This window comes from Capricornis sumatraensis, chromosome 6, assembly GCF_032405125.1.
Source record: "Capricornis sumatraensis isolate serow.1 chromosome 6, serow.2, whole genome shotgun sequence".
NCBI classification, from domain to species: domain Eukaryota; kingdom Metazoa; phylum Chordata; class Mammalia; order Artiodactyla; family Bovidae; genus Capricornis; species Capricornis sumatraensis.
This window is the reverse complement of record NC_091074.1, coordinates 78,207,112-78,223,935: the sequence shown is the minus strand read 5'-3', so window position 1 is coordinate 78,223,935 and position 16,824 is coordinate 78,207,112. Positions and strand designations below refer to the sequence as shown.

Below are 16,824 nucleotides of genomic sequence, written 5' to 3'. Positions count from 1 at the left end.
AGAGCGATCCCTGCTTCTGGGACCTTCTGGTCTGGGCAGGATGATTTTCTCTTGGCTCCTACAGGTAGCACCATGAACTCCCTGACACATGAGCATCACCTTGACCTTGACCCAGCCATGGGTCTGGGGAGGTGTCTGGCACTTGGTGGGCCCTCAATGAAGATTTGTTGATTGCAACCTAGAGGGGTGGGATGGGGTGGGAGGTTCGAGAGGGAGAGGACATAGGTATATCTGTGGCTGATTCTTATTGAAGTATGGCAGAAACCAACACAATTCTGTAAAGCAATTATCCTTCAATTAAAAAATAAATAAAAAAAGATTTGGTAATTGAATGTGTAGGAAAATGAACCTTGATTCCCTCTCTGCCCTAATTCCCCTTTTACTTTTACAAGAAGAGGACAGGCACTTTTTTTTTTTTTCTGCCTTCATCAGGCTGCTGTTGGTTAGGCAGGGTGTTGGGAGTGAGGTCTGTCTTTGAAGATTGCCCCCTGGCTTTCACTTTTGAGCACTACTGGGCTGGGGCCCACATTGATGCTTTTTTTTTTTTTTAATTGTTTATTTTTACTTTATTTTGCTTTACATTACTGTATTGGTTTTGCCATACATTGACATGAATCAGCCACGGGTGTACATGAGTCCAATCCTGAACCCTCCTCCCACCTCCCACCCCATATCATTTCTCTGGCTCATCCCCGTGCACCAGCCCCAAGCATCCTGTATCCTGTATCGAACATAGACTGGCGATTCATTTCTTACCTGACAGTATACATGTTTCAATGCCATTCTCCCAAATCATCCCATCCTCTCCCTCTCCCACAGAGTCTAAAAGTCCGTTCTATACATCTGTGTCTCTTTTGCTGTCTCGCATACAGGGTTATCATTACCATCTTTCTAAATTTCATATATATGTGTTAGTATACTGTATTGGTGTTTTGTTGCTTTTTTAAAAAAGATTTTTTGATGTGGACCAATTTTAAAGTCATGGGGCAAGTTTCGGCCATGAGGCATGTGGGATCTTGGATCCGGGACCAGGGATCAAACCTGCACCCTCTGCATTGGAAGGTGAAGTCTTGGCCTCTGGCTTCCAGGGAAGTCCCTCCACACTGATAATTGGATGTGGTCCTATACTGACTGATATCCCGGTCCTGTGTCACTTTTGGCTTCCTTAATTTATTAGCCACCGTGTTTTGAACGTTTATTATGAACGAGTGAAAGGAAAGAAAGTGTTAGTCACTCAATCATGTCCGACTCTGTGTGACCGCATGGCTCCTTTGTCCGTGGAATTCTCCAGGCAAGAATACTGGAGTAAGTTGCCATTCCCTTCTCTAGGGGATCTTCCCCACCCAAGGATGAAACCTGGGTCTCCTGCATTGCAGGCAGCTTCTTTACCAACTGAGCCATCATAATGAGGGAGGCGCATTATGATCTATAGATCCTGTTCTAAATACGTTTATTCTTTCACCCACCACACACAGATTCAGCCTTCACTATGTACCAGACACTGGCAACCATGGATACACCAGTGAGTGTAATTGACACATCCCCTGCTTTCATGGGGCTTGTATTTAGTTGAAAAATACAAATGATTAAATAAGTATATACTGTGGCAGATGGTGATGAGTGCTCTGCGGAACAGATCAGAGTAGAGGGTGAAGGGAGGGACTTGTTACTATGTGCAGGATGGTCAGGGAGGACTCACAGATAAGGTAACCTTTGAGCAGAGACCTGAAAGGAGTGAGGAAGGGAACTGTGTGGTCATAGGGGTGGGGGAGGGCATTCCAGGCAGAAAGCAGCAAGTGTAAAGGCTCTGAGGTCAGGTCATGAGTGGCACGTCCCAGGAGGAGCAAGGAGGCGAGTATGGCTGGAAGGGAGTAAGTGCGGGGGAAGTGAGTGTGACGTGAGGCCATATATGGCAGACAGAACTATGTGTGAGTCACATGTGCCATTCAAATTTCTTTCTTTAAAAAATCTTTGTTGGCGTATAGTATAGTTAACAACTTGTAAGGTTATTGGTTTCAAGAGTTCGGCAAAGGGAATGAATTATATACATACATGTATCCACTCCTTTTTAGATTCTTTTCCCATATAAACCACAACAGAGTACTGAGTAGGGTTCCCTGTGCTACACAGTAGGTCCTTATTAGTTATCTGTTTTATATATGGTTACATAGAGTAGTGTGTATAAGGCAGTCCCAGTCTCCCAATTTACCCCTCCCCCACCGATCCTGAAATTTCTCCCAGCTGCATTAAAAACTTAAAAAGAAGCAAGTGAAATTAATGATATTTTTATTTAACACACTATATCCCAAATATGATTGCTTCAACATATAATCAAGGAAAATGTGATTTGAAATGAAATGCTTTATTATTTTTTCTTATTATGATTTCAAAATCTGGTGTGCACATCTCATTTTGGGCTAGCTTCATTTCCTGTTCAGTGACCATGTTCAGGAGCGCCCACCATACTGGACAGCATGGATGGAGAGGCCTGTGAATGAGATGGGGATGCCACTGGACGCCCTGGGGCCCGGGAGCATTATCTTTGCCTTAGGTTCTAGAAGGTTTGCTCCAACTGTGATGAGAGAAGACTTCTGGGGGTGGGGAGGGGGTGGGGGTGAAAGGACAGAGCAGGGAGACTGGAAGGGAGGCCCTTACCAGTACACAGTGACAATGGTCAGGACCGAGGTGGTGGTGGTGAGGGTGACTGGGTGTAATCTACCAGGTCTTTCTGATGTGGATGAGAGAGGAGTTTAGGAAGGGCAAAGATTTTTGGCCTGAGCTAGTGGAAGCCTGGACTTGTTTTTTGGAGGGTTGAGGAAGACTGGGGGTGGGGACGCCCCTGGAGGAGCATGTGGAGAGTGGCTTGAGGTGCGGGTGTCAGCCTTCCAGGTGGAGCTGATGGGCAGGCAGTTGGACATCTTGAGTCTGGGGTTCAGAGTGGAGGTCTCTGACCTGGTTGGAGGTATAAATTTGGGAGTTGACAGCATACTGATGGTGTTTAGGGCTGAGCGTGAGTGGAAGGCCCAGGGGAGTGGGTGCATATAGAGAAGAGGGGCCTGAGCCCTGGTGGAGAGGGTGGAAGCAGCAAAGCAGGCCTGGAAGGAGAGCTCACTGAGGCATCACGAAGGCTGTGAGGAAAGGGGGCTGGAGGAGCCACCAGCTGTGTCCAGTGTGCTGGCGGGCAGAGCGGGAGGAAACCCTAGGGTCTCTGATCACTGCCAAGTGCGAAGGGAAACCCCAGGCCGTGGTGGGTTTAGGAGAGGATGGGAGGGGAGAAGGTGACCACTGGTACAGATGACTTGTTTGAGGGGTTTTGTTTAAAGAGGAGGAGAAAGATAGGTGAAGTGAAGTGAAGTGAAAGTTGTGTTCAGCTCTTCATGATCCTGTGGATAGTCCATGGAATTCTCCTGGCCAGAATACTGGAGTGGGTTGCCATTCCCTTCTCCAGGGGATTTTCCCGACCCAGGGATCAAACCCAGATCTCCTGCATTGCAGGCAGATTCTTTACCAACTGAGCCACCAGGGAAACCCCTTTAGTAGGGGGTATGTGGTCACAATTTCTTTTTTTCCCTTAAAGATGTTCAGTGTATTAGCTGATGGAGAAGATGTAGTAACAGGGCAAAATTATCACGAGAAAGAGAGAAATGAGCTGATCATACTCACAGCAGTGCGATAAGGTAGGTACTGTTTTCCAGATGAGGAGACCGAGTAAAGGAAGGCCTGGTCACTTGCTCAAGGCCACCCAGTGGTAAGTATAGGACCAGGGATCAATGCAGACGCCTCAGTTTCAGAATGTCCAGTCTTAACTACTCTGTTGGTTTCCCAGCTAGATTTGTGAGGTCTTTGAGAGGATCCTCATCTCACACTTCCATGTCCAGCCCAACACCTCGCAGGGAGAGGGCTGTGCAGAGGTGGGACTTGATAGATCTTTAATGATCAAGTGATTAGAACACTAGGACCTGGGCTGGAAGTGCCATGGGAGGGTGGGCGTGGCATCCCCGTAGTCCTTCCTACCCTTGTGGGGGCGGGGCATCGAGCAGACAGAAATACTGAAAAGCATTTGTTGGGTGGATGAGGAATGAATGAAAAGCTATGGCTTTTCATCCTGAGCCGCGGTGCTGGCTGGATCTGGACTCCTGCTCAGGTTTGGTGCTAGTGTGCTTGAAGATTCCATTCAGTTCTCACTAGCATGTCATGGAGGGTGAGGGGCGCGTGCAGACTGAACTCCTGCTTCTTTGCTCTGTCTGTCATCAGGATGGACAAGAGACACTCTGTTGTTGTTGGTGGTGGGTCCCTCTGCTGTGTGTTCCCCTCAGAACAACTGAGACTTGGGGGGTGGAGTGGACACCACAGAAGCCTGACAGTTTCTGGGATTACAGCTTTGTGCCCAAGATGTGTTGCTCTGCAGACAGGGGCACCAAGCTCAAAGCCATGGCTCTAACGCCAAGGTCCCAGCATTCAGCACATCCGGACTTTGCATGATGAGGGCTCAGCCTGGCTGGAGTCCAAGGCTGGCCTTCAGCCTTCTCCTCACACTGCCGAGCTCCCAGTCCAGCACTTGCTTTCAGTGCTCTCGGCACAAACTGGGCACAGTGGCACCCCCACACCATGGGGCCTTTTGCAATGTGTGGGGACAGTTTCAGTGGTGACAGTGGTGGGGATGAGGATGGTGATAGTAGTTCTGTTTGTACCCTGGCTCCTGAGATCCCAGAGTGGGAACTTCCTAAGGGCTGGCAGTGCCCCTGATCGGAAGCCCTGTTCATGTATGTGGCTGTTGGGTGCCCAGGGGCCCGTCTTGCATCAGCTGCCGCCCTGTTATGTGCTCTTGAGCCAGTCCCTTTGTTTCCCCCTTTCCCACTTTCTTGAACGGAGCCATGAACACCCAGTTGCTTGCTTTTTTGCCTTGTGATAAGATTTTTTTTTAAAAATTATAGTTGATTCACAATATTGTGTTAGTTTCAGGTGTACAGCAAAGTGATTCAGTTATATACATATATATTTTTCCAATTATTTTCCACTATAGGTTATTATGAAGTGTTGAATATAGCCCCTTGTGCTATACAGTAAATCCTTGTTGCTTATCTGTTTTAAGTGCAGTAGTTTGTATCTGTTAATCCTATACTCCTAATTTATCTCCCTCTCCCCTTTCCCCTCTGGTAACCATAAATTTGTCTTCTGTGAGTCCGTTCTGTCTTGTATATAGATTCATTTGCATTATTTTTTAGATGCCACATATAAGTGATATCATATAATATTTGTCTTTCTCTGTGCCTTACATCATTTAGTATGATAATCTCTAGGTCCATCATGTTGCTGCAAATGGCATCATTTCTTTCCTTTTTATGACTGAATAGTATTCCATTGTATGTATACATCACACCTTATTTATCCATTCATTCTGCTTGTGGACACTTGGTTATTGTAAATAGTGCTGCTTTGAACATTGGGGTGCATATATCTTTTTGAATTAGATATAATCTTTTCTGGTTATATGCCCAGGAGTAGGATTGCTGGGTCATACCGTAGCTCTATTTTTAGTTTTTTAAAGGAAGCTTCATACTGTTATTGAAAGAAATTTTAAATAAGGTTTTGGATTAACAGTTGTCATCCTGAAAGCACACCATACGTACAGCTTGCTCTGTGGACCCACATGTTAACTCACTTGATCTTAATCACAGCCTTAGGCCAGGAGGGCTGCTAAATAATCTCCATCTAACAGATGAGGAAGCCAAGGCAGAGAGCACAGTGACTCTGGGGGCTGTCCCCACCGTGGGCTGACTGCCCCCTTCCTTCCCTCCAGGGACAGGGGCAGACCCGGCGGTCAGCGCCAAGAGCAACCACTGCCTGGATGCCGCCAAGGCCTGCAACCTGAACGACAACTGCAAGAAGCTGCGCTCCTCGTACATATCCATCTGCAACCGTGAGATCTCGCCCACGGAGCGCTGCAACCGCCGCAAGTGCCACAAGGCCCTGCGCCAGTTCTTTGACCGCGTACCCAGCGAGTACACCTACCGCATGCTCTTCTGCTCCTGTCAGGACCAGGCGTGCGCCGAGCGCCGCCGCCAGACCATCCTGCCCAGCTGCTCCTACGAGGACAAGGAGAAGCCCAACTGCCTGGAGCTCCGCAGCCTGTGCCGGACAGACCACCTGTGCAGGTAGGGGCTGCTGCAGCTCCGCGGGGAGCCGGTAGGGGGCGCTCTGCCCGCTCTGTGTTCCGGTGTCTGCTGGGGCTACCATCGTGAGCCGAACAAAGAGGGTGACTGGGATATGTGCAAAATGTATTGTCATCCATCCATCCATTCATTCATTCATCCATTCATCTGTGCATTCCTTTATTCAGTACAGATTTATTGTGCTGTGTGCCCAGCTTCATGCTAAGCACTGTGGGGTAACTAAGATGAACCACTGTAGGAGCTCCTAATTTAAAATCAGAGACCCTAGAACCTGGAGTAAGAGAGGACCTTCAGTGACTTTAAGTCCACCTTTCCTCCTTTAAGGAAGCCCCAGCCATTATCCCATTATCCCAATGAGGTCCTCTGACCATCAGGGAAGGGCTCTTGCACATCCCAGAGGCAGCTCCTTCACACTGAGAGCTGAGCTCAGCAAATGTTGGATAGGGTGTGGAGCATCTGATGGTCCTGGGTCCGAGACCTGACTTTTCCACTCACTAGCTGTGTGACTTGGAGCCTGTTTTTCAAATGTCCTGAGTCTCCATTCCTTTACTTGTGAAATGGGAATAAAACACCCACATCACAGCATTATTATGAAGATTAGATGACATGTGTGTTAAAGCTTAGCACAGAGTTTGGCATAAAGTAATTGCTTAATGAGTATCTAATTATTTGGAAGGTTTGTTTTGTTAAAGCGAGTTGAAATGTGTGTCCATAATTCTCCTGTTCTTCCCGTGTGTTATTAACATATTTATTTAGCCTCTGTGGCATCCAGTGAGTGGTTCTAAAGCATGGGCAAGCAGAGGTGAACACAGTGCTCCCCAATCCAGAAGGGAGACAGAGGAGGGGAGCAGGGATCCCAATGCCGTGGGCTGAGAGCTGTGGGCTCCCGCAGGCAGGTGTGTAGCGGGAGGACCTTGCCTCAGCCTGGGGATACAGAGGACAGGACCTTGAACTGAACCTTGGAACATGAGAATGAGAAAGCCAGGGAGTGAGTCTGGCATGCAAATACAAGGAACACACAATGAGTCCACTTCTTGTGGAGGGCAGCTGTTAAATGGACGTGTGGATGAAACATCTTTTTCAGATTATATCTTGTGTTACTTGTATGTGGGAAAAGCATACGTGAAGGCTGGAGGATAGGAGAGAGCCTGGGGTTATGGGTCCCTGTAGGTGGTGGGTGCACGTGGAGCTGGGTCCTGGGGAGGAGAGGTCAGAGGTGTTGCTGCTGGGGAGATAGCAACTGCGATCATGCAGATAAGCAGAGCCTGCTTACTGCATTCCAGACAGCAGTCTTTTATACAGTTTATCTCATTAGTTCTTGCAACGAGGCTATGAGGAAGGTGCTGTTATCATCCTTATCTGCCAAATGATCAAATAGAGGAAGTAACTTGCCCAAGGTCGCACAGCTCCCTTGTTTCAGAGCTGGATCCTATCTCCAGTGTTTTCCTCCAAAGTAGCACCCTGGTCTGGACTAAGAGAGGGGCTGTGGGCATGGAGAGAAATGTGTCAGTTGAGTATCCATGTATCAGTATCCGTGTGTAAGTGCATGAGCATACCAGTATTAGTAGTGTATCAGTGTATAACAGGCCTGGGGACTGGTGGAAAGTTCCCTGGAGGCAGTGCCATTTCTGTTTTGTTTACTCCACACTTGGGATGGCTCAGATGGTAAAGAATACACCTGCAGTGTGGGAGACCTGGATTCGATCCCTGGGTTGGGAAGATCCCCTGGAGAAGGGAAAGGCTACACACTCCAGTATTCTTGCCTGGAGAATTCCATGGACAGAGGAACCCGGTAGGCTACAGGTCCATGGAGTCGCAAAGAGTCGGACACGACTGAACGACTCTCATTTTCACTTTTACTTTACTCCACACTTTGTCCTGCACATACAGCCTGGCTCACTGCAAGCACTCTGTGAACATCAGTTGAATGAATACGTGAGTGGTGGCCACCATGTTTCCTTGTTTGATAATTATGGGGCAATGGAGCCATTCGACAGGCACGTTGAATGTGCAGCGTGGACTATTGCCATCCCCATGATGTCTTGGGGGCATCTGAATCTATGGTCCTGGAGCTCAGTGAAGAAGCTGGAGTGGAGGAATGGGATTGGGGTTGTTTCGGGGACCTGGGAGAACAGGGCTGCAGAGGGGAGGGAGCTCCTGGCCTGTGTGGCTGACAGGGAGGCATTGCCTTGGTTTGGAAAATGAGCTGGAGTTTGGAGAAGGACTGATCCCTGTGGGGCTGGAGAAGCCTGAAGAAGGTGGGATTTTCTCTTTTGCTTACTTAAAGAAACATACCTTATTGGCTACAAAAACGATAGGAGTGGGCTTCCCTGATAGCTCAATTGGTAAAGAATCTGCCTGCAATGCAGGAGACCCCAGTTCAATTCCTGGGCTGGGAAGATCCCCTGGAGAAGGGACAGGCTACCCACTCCAGTGTTCTGGCCTGGAGAATTCCATGGACTATATATAGTCCATGGGGTCATAAAGAGTTGGACAGGAGTGAGTGACTTTCACTTTCAAAATGAATCTATGAACACAACAAGAGGATGATTAGAAGTAGAAAACTCAGGCCCAGAAAAGGAAGTTGGGCACCAAGGCAGCACATGTGTGCTCTAGGGTGTGGGTGGTCCTGAGCTGGGTGAGTCCTCACCTGGGTGAGTCCCAGCTGAGTCACCAGGCTGGTGAGTCTCTCAGCTTCCTGAGAGCTGAGAGAAAGTCAAGACTTGATGGGGACGTCACTCCCAAACTCTGATGCGAGGAACCTACTGATTATTGAGTGGAGACGTGATTCTCCTTGTCCTAAATGCTACACTGACCTTGTCAGGCTGCATGATGCACAGTGTATGTGGGGTGACAGGATGGATGAGGGACTGGAGGGGCTAGAGGCCAAGCCTGAGTCCGGGATCAGTGACCAAAAGCTGGGGCACTGGGACTAAGGCCAGGTGCACCAGGGCTGTGGGCAGTGGGCATGGCATCAAGCCTCAGGTGGACGTATCTCTGGGGTCCTGAGCAGAGCAAGCTTGGGAACACTGGCAACCCCTCTTACTAGTGGTGTTTTAAGGGAGGAAAAGACCCTGATATTGGGAAAGATTGAAGGCAAAAGGGGAAGAGGGCAGCAGAGGATGAGATGATTGGATGACAACATTGATTTAATGGAGATGAGTTTGAGCAAACTCTGGGAGATAGTGAAGGACAGGGAAGCCAGGTTTGCTACAGCCCATGGGATCGCAGAGTTCGGACATGACTGAGTGACTGAACAACAAGGGAGGACAATACACATAGCTCCTAAGGAGATGGGAGAGCATGGAGCAGGGTGTTTAAACAAGACTACCAGGAGGATCAAGAATGAGTTGTCCCGGGACCTGAGGGCTGACCGTTTCTGAGAGGCACTGAGCCAAGCCTGTGAGTGCCATGCACCTGCTGTAAATTTAGACAACGGCAACCACGGGAGTCCTAGCGAACATGCTGTGTCTGGATTGCCGAGTTGGGTCCCGCGTAGGAAGTTCCAGGTACTAGATGTGGCTAGAACCAGGATGTTCTAATACTCCCAGTCTAGAACCAGAGTGTTCTTCTGATGCATCTTCCACAACTCTGGTCCCACCCAGCTCCCATCCCCGGGCAGATTTAAAGTGTGGTCCTGCAAGTGGGACTCCATTGGCTCAGCGGGTAAAGAATCCGCCTGCAATGCAGGAGACACAGGAGATGAAGGTTCTTCCCTGGGTTGGGAAGATCCCCTGGAGAACAGAATGGCAACCCACTCTAGTATTCTTGCCTGGAGAGTCCCATGGACGGAGGAACCTGGTGGGCTGCAGTTCATGGGGTTGTAAAGAGTTGGACACAACTGAGCGACTAAGCATGTACCTGCAAGTGAGAGGATGAGAGATGAAGGCAGAACCTGTGTTTAGGGTGAGTCTGGCAGGATCTGGGGATCCATTACAGTGTGGCCATGTATCCTTGGGGAGCTCTGCCTGTGACTCAGTGTGGGAGGTGGGTGGACGAGGTTGCCATGATGACCCTGCAGCCGGGAAGCCTACCTTCTGTGCTTGCCCTACCCCTGGTCTCCTGAGAAGTCCTGGATGACTGTTTCATTGCCTATGCCCTGGGATTCTTCACGGATCAAACAAGGATGCTCCCCATTCTCCCAGGACACCTCCTAGTCTTTGGGTCTAAGTCCATCACACGGCTTCCCTGTCTGCCTTCTCCCCCTGTGCTTCCCCTTGAGGTCATGTTTCCAGAGAGGTGAGCTCTTGGTACACAAGGAAATGACCAGAGATGCCTCATTAAGGTAGGTGGGGTGGAAGGACAGGTTTGAAGGAGAGGAGCTGACTTCTTTCCATGCTCTTGCAGGCTTGGCTCACTGACGCCTGAACCATGCCTCTGTGGTCTGTGATGGCCCAGGGAGTGAGGAGTGCCTGGGGAGGGACTCCTGGAGACCAGGCAGTTCTCCACTGTGCCCTCCCTTCCCTCCTGGCCTTGGTGACCTGGCCAGGTTTCTGCCCACTTGGTGGGCACCACAGGTGGACATCTTGACTGTGAAAGAGGGAGAGCCCAGTGCCAATGTGTTTGGAGCAAGAACTGGGGACCCTCAAGTCTTTCTTTCCTGGATACTTTAATGGATGGAACTGGCCTTGATGGGGTTCATGGGAGAGCCTCTCTGGGCTGACTCTTTGGGAATGCGGCCGTGGCAGGCTTCTCCTAGAATATACCCCACACTCTAGGGCTCGAGTGCCCAGTTTGCACTTCACTGGACCTGTCGGCCCCCCATCAGCTCTGGGACTTGGCTCAGCTCTGCCCAGGCTTCTCTTTGAGTGAATCTTGGCCCAGGACTTCTATGGGGGCTTTTCCCTGAGTGAATCTTGGCCCAGGACTTCTATGGGGGGCAGCTCTACAAGACTCCCTTCACCTGGCACGACATTAAAGTAAATCCATTGATGTGCTGTGCACTGCCCCCAGCAGTAGGCCTCGTATATCCCGTGTGATATTTAACAGACTCTGCTGTGCTGTCTTATGAATGTCACTAAGAACTAAACAGAAGGGTTTGAAGAAGCTTTGGTTAAACAAGGGTATTTTCCTGCTGGGGCCCCGGGGTGTTGGAAGCATTTCTGAATCCTCTCCCTGCTCTTTGGACCAGGACCAGCTTGGGGTCAGAGGGAGGGAGCCTCTGAGAGTGGGAGCTTCCTGCTTGAGCCATGGGTCTAACTCATCTTGAAGTTTCACCCCAGGAACCCTGCTTTCTGCCTTCATCTGGTTCATGTCTCATGGGCATTGATTCTGTGGACTTAGGACCAGGAGAGGCTTTTCTTTTCAAAGGCTTCTGATGTGGAGTCTGGAAAGCCTGGAGAATCTCCTGGAATGATTCCACGGAATTTGGCTAATTTCTCTCACCCCAGCCCTTCAGTGGGCCATGACCTACTTCCTTTTTAGAACATAAACTTTTGGTTTCTACTTTCTCAGTTTACAGTCATTGCAAGGATGGTTCAGACTGTGTGTGTGTGTGTGTGTGTGTGTGTGTGTGTAGGGTGTGGTTGTGGGGCTATGGGAAGGATGATTGTGATTGTGTTGTCTTGTAAACTGTGTGCCTGTAGGTCTTGCTTGGAGCGGCCCCCTAGAATGCCCTGTTCTTCTTGGTCTGCCAAGAGGATATGGATATAAATAACTCAGGGCTGGCCTTGTGCCACATCTCCAGCTGTAGTTTAACCTCTGGGTGCTGAGGACGTGTATAAATAGTTTTCAGCCTGGGGCTACCCTAGCTGGGCTCCTTTATGTAGTGGACATTGTCCTTGTCCGAGAGGGTTGCTGGCAAGGCAGAGGGTTTGGGGTCCCTTGTCTCAGCTGTCTGCAAGGAGTGGGGAGGTGCCCCTTCAGCAAGACCCTTGCCCCCTTGCCTAGCTTGAAGTGTGTCTGGTATCTGTAAGCAGTGTGGATGGACAGGTCTGGGTTTGATTCTTGGCTCTCTGAGGCTGTCTCTGAGCTCCTTCTGGACTCTACCGAATCTGTTGGCTGATGTTTTCATCAGGTTAGCGCAAAATGGTTATTTTCATAGGTGGTTGGGGGGCTTCCAAGCCTTTCCTTCATTATTTATTTATTTATTTTTCCTTCTTTTTTATTTTTTTACTTTACTATACTGTATTGGTTTTGCCATACATCAGGATCTTGAATCTTGAAATCATATGTAAAGTTTCATGTGTATTTTCTGGAGAGAAACTTGTTGCTCTCATTAGATTCTTAAAGGATTCCTTGACCTCCCCCAAATTAAGGACCTCTTCCATCTCCAGATGGCCAACTTGGATTGGCTGCCTAGAGGATTATGAATCTAGCAAAGGGAGCTGTGATTGATTAGTGATGCCTGCCACTGACATGGAAGGGGCAGAATCATGGATGGGGCAGATCCGCTAGAACCCAGCTAGTCATTCCTGGGACCACTGGTTCACCAGTAGCAGGAGGAATGGGGGTCCTGGGGTCATTCCTTTATTCACTTTCTAAAATTTTTTTAAAATTTATTTATTTATTTTTAGCCAAGTTGGCTCTTCTTTGCTGCATGTTAACTCTAATTGCAGTGAACGGGGCCTACTCTTCCTTGTGGTGGGCAGGCTTCTCACTGTGGTGGCTTCTCTTGTTGTGGAGTACAGGCCCTAGGCGCGTGGGCTTCAGTAGTTGTGGCGCACAGACTCAGTTGCCCCATGGCATGTGGGATCTTAGTTCCCTGACCAGGGATAGAACGCGTGTACCGTGCATTGGGTGGTCGATTCCTAACCACTGGACCAACAGGGAAGTCCCTCCTTTGTTCATTTGACAGCTGTTTGTTGATCACCCACTCTGGGCCAGGCTTCATGTTGGGACTGGAGAGTTAATGAAGTAGGTGGAGGCCCTTGACGCTCCAGTGACAGGACGCACGTGATTGACTGCCTCGGCAACGGGAATAGAACCACGCCGTGAGCTAGATGGTAGCATTTCCACTCAGGTTCTCTTGAAATCCCAGTTCTGCTCTGCCCCCTACCAAGCCATCCCTGGGTTACCCTGGTGGCCCAGAGAGGAGCTGTTTCTTGGGGCAGATGAGCCACAGACACATGAAGCTTGTTCAGAGGTCCGTCTGGCCTTGGAGCAGAGCTGTGCCCAGGAGAGCCATGGGATAAAGAGGTCACCATCCTCCTGAAGAAGACTCAACCAGCAAGGTTGCAGGGGGGGGAAGGGGCTTGGCGTCCTTTGTCCGGCCAGAGACTGTGAGACCCATCTTCTCCTTGGGGATCCCATGCTGGCTTCTGCTACTGGCCTCATTAGGGGTCCTGCTCACCCTTGATCTTTGGGCTAAGAGTGCCCAGAGTATTCCTCTTGGAATTTCCTGTGGCAAATTGACACAAGGCTGGAATGTGAAACATTGCTAAAGGCTCTGGGAAAACAAACACAGAGAGAAGCTGCAGCCTAGATAGTTTGCAAGATAGGGTTTCCATGACTTCTTGCTCTGGCCGCTACAGGGAGGTCAGAATGACTGGACAGACAGCACCTGTACACCTGGGCTCCCTAAAGCTCACACCCCAGAGAGATGAGGTGCACCCCTTGTCTAGCTGAGGCTACCACTGGTGGAGTTCTGAGTGAGAACCCGCTCATCCCTGGGTGATTGGCAGGAGGAATGACCCTCCGTGAGGGGATGCTGCTTATGCAGAGAGAATCAGAGTACAAGTCACTCAGGTTTGTTCACACTAGAGGCGTCACCTATGATTGGCTGTTGTGGGTGGGGCAGGGCATGCTCTCAGCTACCCAGATGCTGCTTCATTCACTGGGCTTCTTGATATTTCTGCTTCCACCCAGTGATGTGGGCTTTTTCCTTGCTACTGTCTCTATCCACTGGGGCTGCTATAACAAAATACCATGGACCAGAGCGTTTGCCCAACAAATACTTCTTTCTCACAGTTCTGGAGGCTGGAATCCAAGGTGAGGTTGTCAGCACAGTTGGGGTCTTGGTGAGGGTCCTCTTTGGAGTAGTGTTCTCATGTGCTCTTCCGTGGCTGGTGCTCACCGAGAGGGACTGGACTGGGTGTTTCTTCCTCTTTTCATAAGGCTGCTAGTCCCGTCATGGTGCTCCACCCTCATGATCTAATTGCTTTTCAAAGACTCCACCTCCAAACACCATCACGTGGGGAATTAGGGTTCAACAGATCAATTTTGGGGGGACACAAACATTCAGTTTGTAGCGCCTAGTGTGTGTGTGTGTGTGTGTGTTGTTCATTCATGTCCAACTCTTTGTAACCCCGTGGACTGTAACCTGCCAGGCTCCTCTGTCTATGGGATTTTCCAGGCAAGAATACTGGAGTGGGTAGCCATTCCCTTCTCCAGGGGAACTTCCCGATCCAGGATTGAACGTGGGTCTCCTGCACTGCAATCAGATTTTTTTTTTTAACCATCTGAGCCACCAGGAAAGCCCTAGAGTTACACTTCATTCAGCGTCTGTTTGGTTCTCATCTGTCTGAGCCCTCTCGTAGCCTCTCCTTCCATTGCCGTGTTCTATTTTTTTTATGGAGACATTGTTTGCTTTAGTTCTGTTGAAGTTTAGTTGATTAACAATGTTGTGTTCATTTCTGCTGTACAGCAAAGAGATTCAGTTATACATACATATACATTCTTTTTCTTAGTCTTTTCCATTATGGTTTAGCATAGGATGGTGAATACAGTTCCGTCCACTATGCTGTAGGACCTTGTTGTCACTGATGCTTCCTAGAACTTGTCTGCATCCTTCCTGTGGCACTGATCCTGTGGCTTTCTGTTGATACTCTATCTTCCCAATTAGGTCTCTTTAAAATATTCTTATATATAATATATATATATGCTTGCGTGCTCAGTCACTTCAGTTGTGTCCAACTCTTTGTGACCCCATGGGCTGTAGCCTGCCGGGCTCCAATGTCCGTGGGATTGCCCAGGCAAGAATACTGGAGTGGGTTGCCATTCCCTTCTCCAGGGGATCTTTCTGACTCAGGGATCAAACCCGTGTCTCTTACATCTCCTGCATTGGAAGGCAGGTTCTTTACCATCAGTGCCACCTGGGAAGCTCGAATATATATATGTACCACTATATATATGTATACAGATATAAAATTTATTTATTTATTTAACAAATATTTATTACGTGCCAGGCACTGTGCTAGACACTGGATATAGATACTGGAGAGCACAACAGAGATGGTCCACACCCTCTTGGAGCTTATAGTTTGATGGAAGAGATACAATAATCAAGCAAACAATGTCTATGAGTAACAAGCAACACAGTATGTATGATAATCAAGCAAAGTGTATGATTAACATCCTTGAAATGAGCAGGATGTAGAAATAGAATGCAATAGGGGAAGAAGCGGGGACCGCCTCGGGCAGAGCAGTCAGGGAACATTTATCTGAGGGGGTGACATTTAAGCTGAGACCTGAAGAATGAGAAGCCAGAAGAAAGACAGGTGGGAGAACGAACATCTCACACGGAGGCAATAGCATGTGCAGGAGCTGGTTGAAGGGAGGAACTTGTCATTTCTGGGGCCGTGAGAGGAGGCTAGTGTGGCTGGAGCTGAGGGAACCAGGGAGAGACCTACAGGCAGGGCTAGGTCACACGGGGCCATCCCAGGCTGGGGCAAGGAATCTGGATTTATTCCTTTTTTTTTTTTTTAAATGTTTGTTTGGCTGCACTGGGTCTTACTTGCAGCACGTGGAGTCTTCAGTTTTGGCGTGTGAGCTCTTAGTTGCAGGATGTGGGATCTAGTTCCCTGATCAGGGATTGAACCTGGGGCCTCTGCATTGGGGGCGTGGAGTCTTAGCCACTGGACCCCCAGGGAGGTCCCCAGAAGCTTTTTTTCTATTAAGTGTACTCAGAATAAATCTAGAGACTTCCCTGGCTGTCCAGTAGCTGAGACTCCACGCTCCCACTGCAGGGGGCCTGGGTTGATCCCTGATCAGAGAACTAGGTCCTGTGTGCTGCAGCTAGGGGTGTGGATGCTGCAGCTAAAGATCCTGCATGCCGCAACAAAGACAGAGGATCCTGTGAACTGCAACCGAGACCTGGCACAGCCAAGTGAATAAACAGATGTTAAAAATAAATAAATAAAAAGCAGGAAGCTTCTGAAGTCAACTAGTAATATTATCGAAAGTGTGATAATGGATGATGATTCTGGCTACTGGGTGGAGAATTAAGGGAGGCAGCAAGAATGACCTCAGAGAGACCGGAGAGGAGGTTATTTAAGTATCACTAGGTCTGAGACGACAGCAGCCCAGGCCAGGAGGGTGGCTGTGCGGAGTGAGATAAGTGCATAAATCTGAGATATTTTGGAGATGGAAATGATGTACCTTGATGTGGGAGTGAGGGAGACAGAGGAGCTCAAGGAGAGCTCACAGGTTTCTGGCTTGAGCCCCCTAGTGGGCGATGATGCCATTTCCTGGGATGGCGAAGGCTTGGAGGGGGAGAGTTCCATTCCAGGCCTGTGAATTGTACTTGTCCAGCAGGATCCTTCGAAGCACGGGAATTCTTCATCACTCGGCCTTTGGTGGGCTGAGGGTGCTCAAGAAAAGACTCCCTGGATGTGTTCTTCAGAGGGCCTGGTGTTGCAGCCCTGGCTTCAGATCCTTACCTTGGCAGTTGTGAGAGCTTGACTGGGTTTTTTAACATCACACAACCTCTGTG

At 49.1% G+C, this 16,824-nt stretch overlaps 1 protein-coding gene across 1 annotated transcript in view; it reads left to right on the top strand.

Moving 5' to 3' along the window:
• GFRA2 (GDNF family receptor alpha 2) overlaps positions 1 to 16,824 on the top strand; it is a 101,159-nt gene that overhangs the window by 33,365 nt on the left and 50,970 nt on the right. Inside the window, exon 4 of the mRNA XM_068974226.1 lies at positions 5,801 to 6,155. Within this exon, the coding sequence (XP_068830327.1) occupies positions 5,801 to 6,155 (355 nt within the window). The remainder of the gene's footprint in view (positions 1 to 5,800; positions 6,156 to 16,824) is intronic.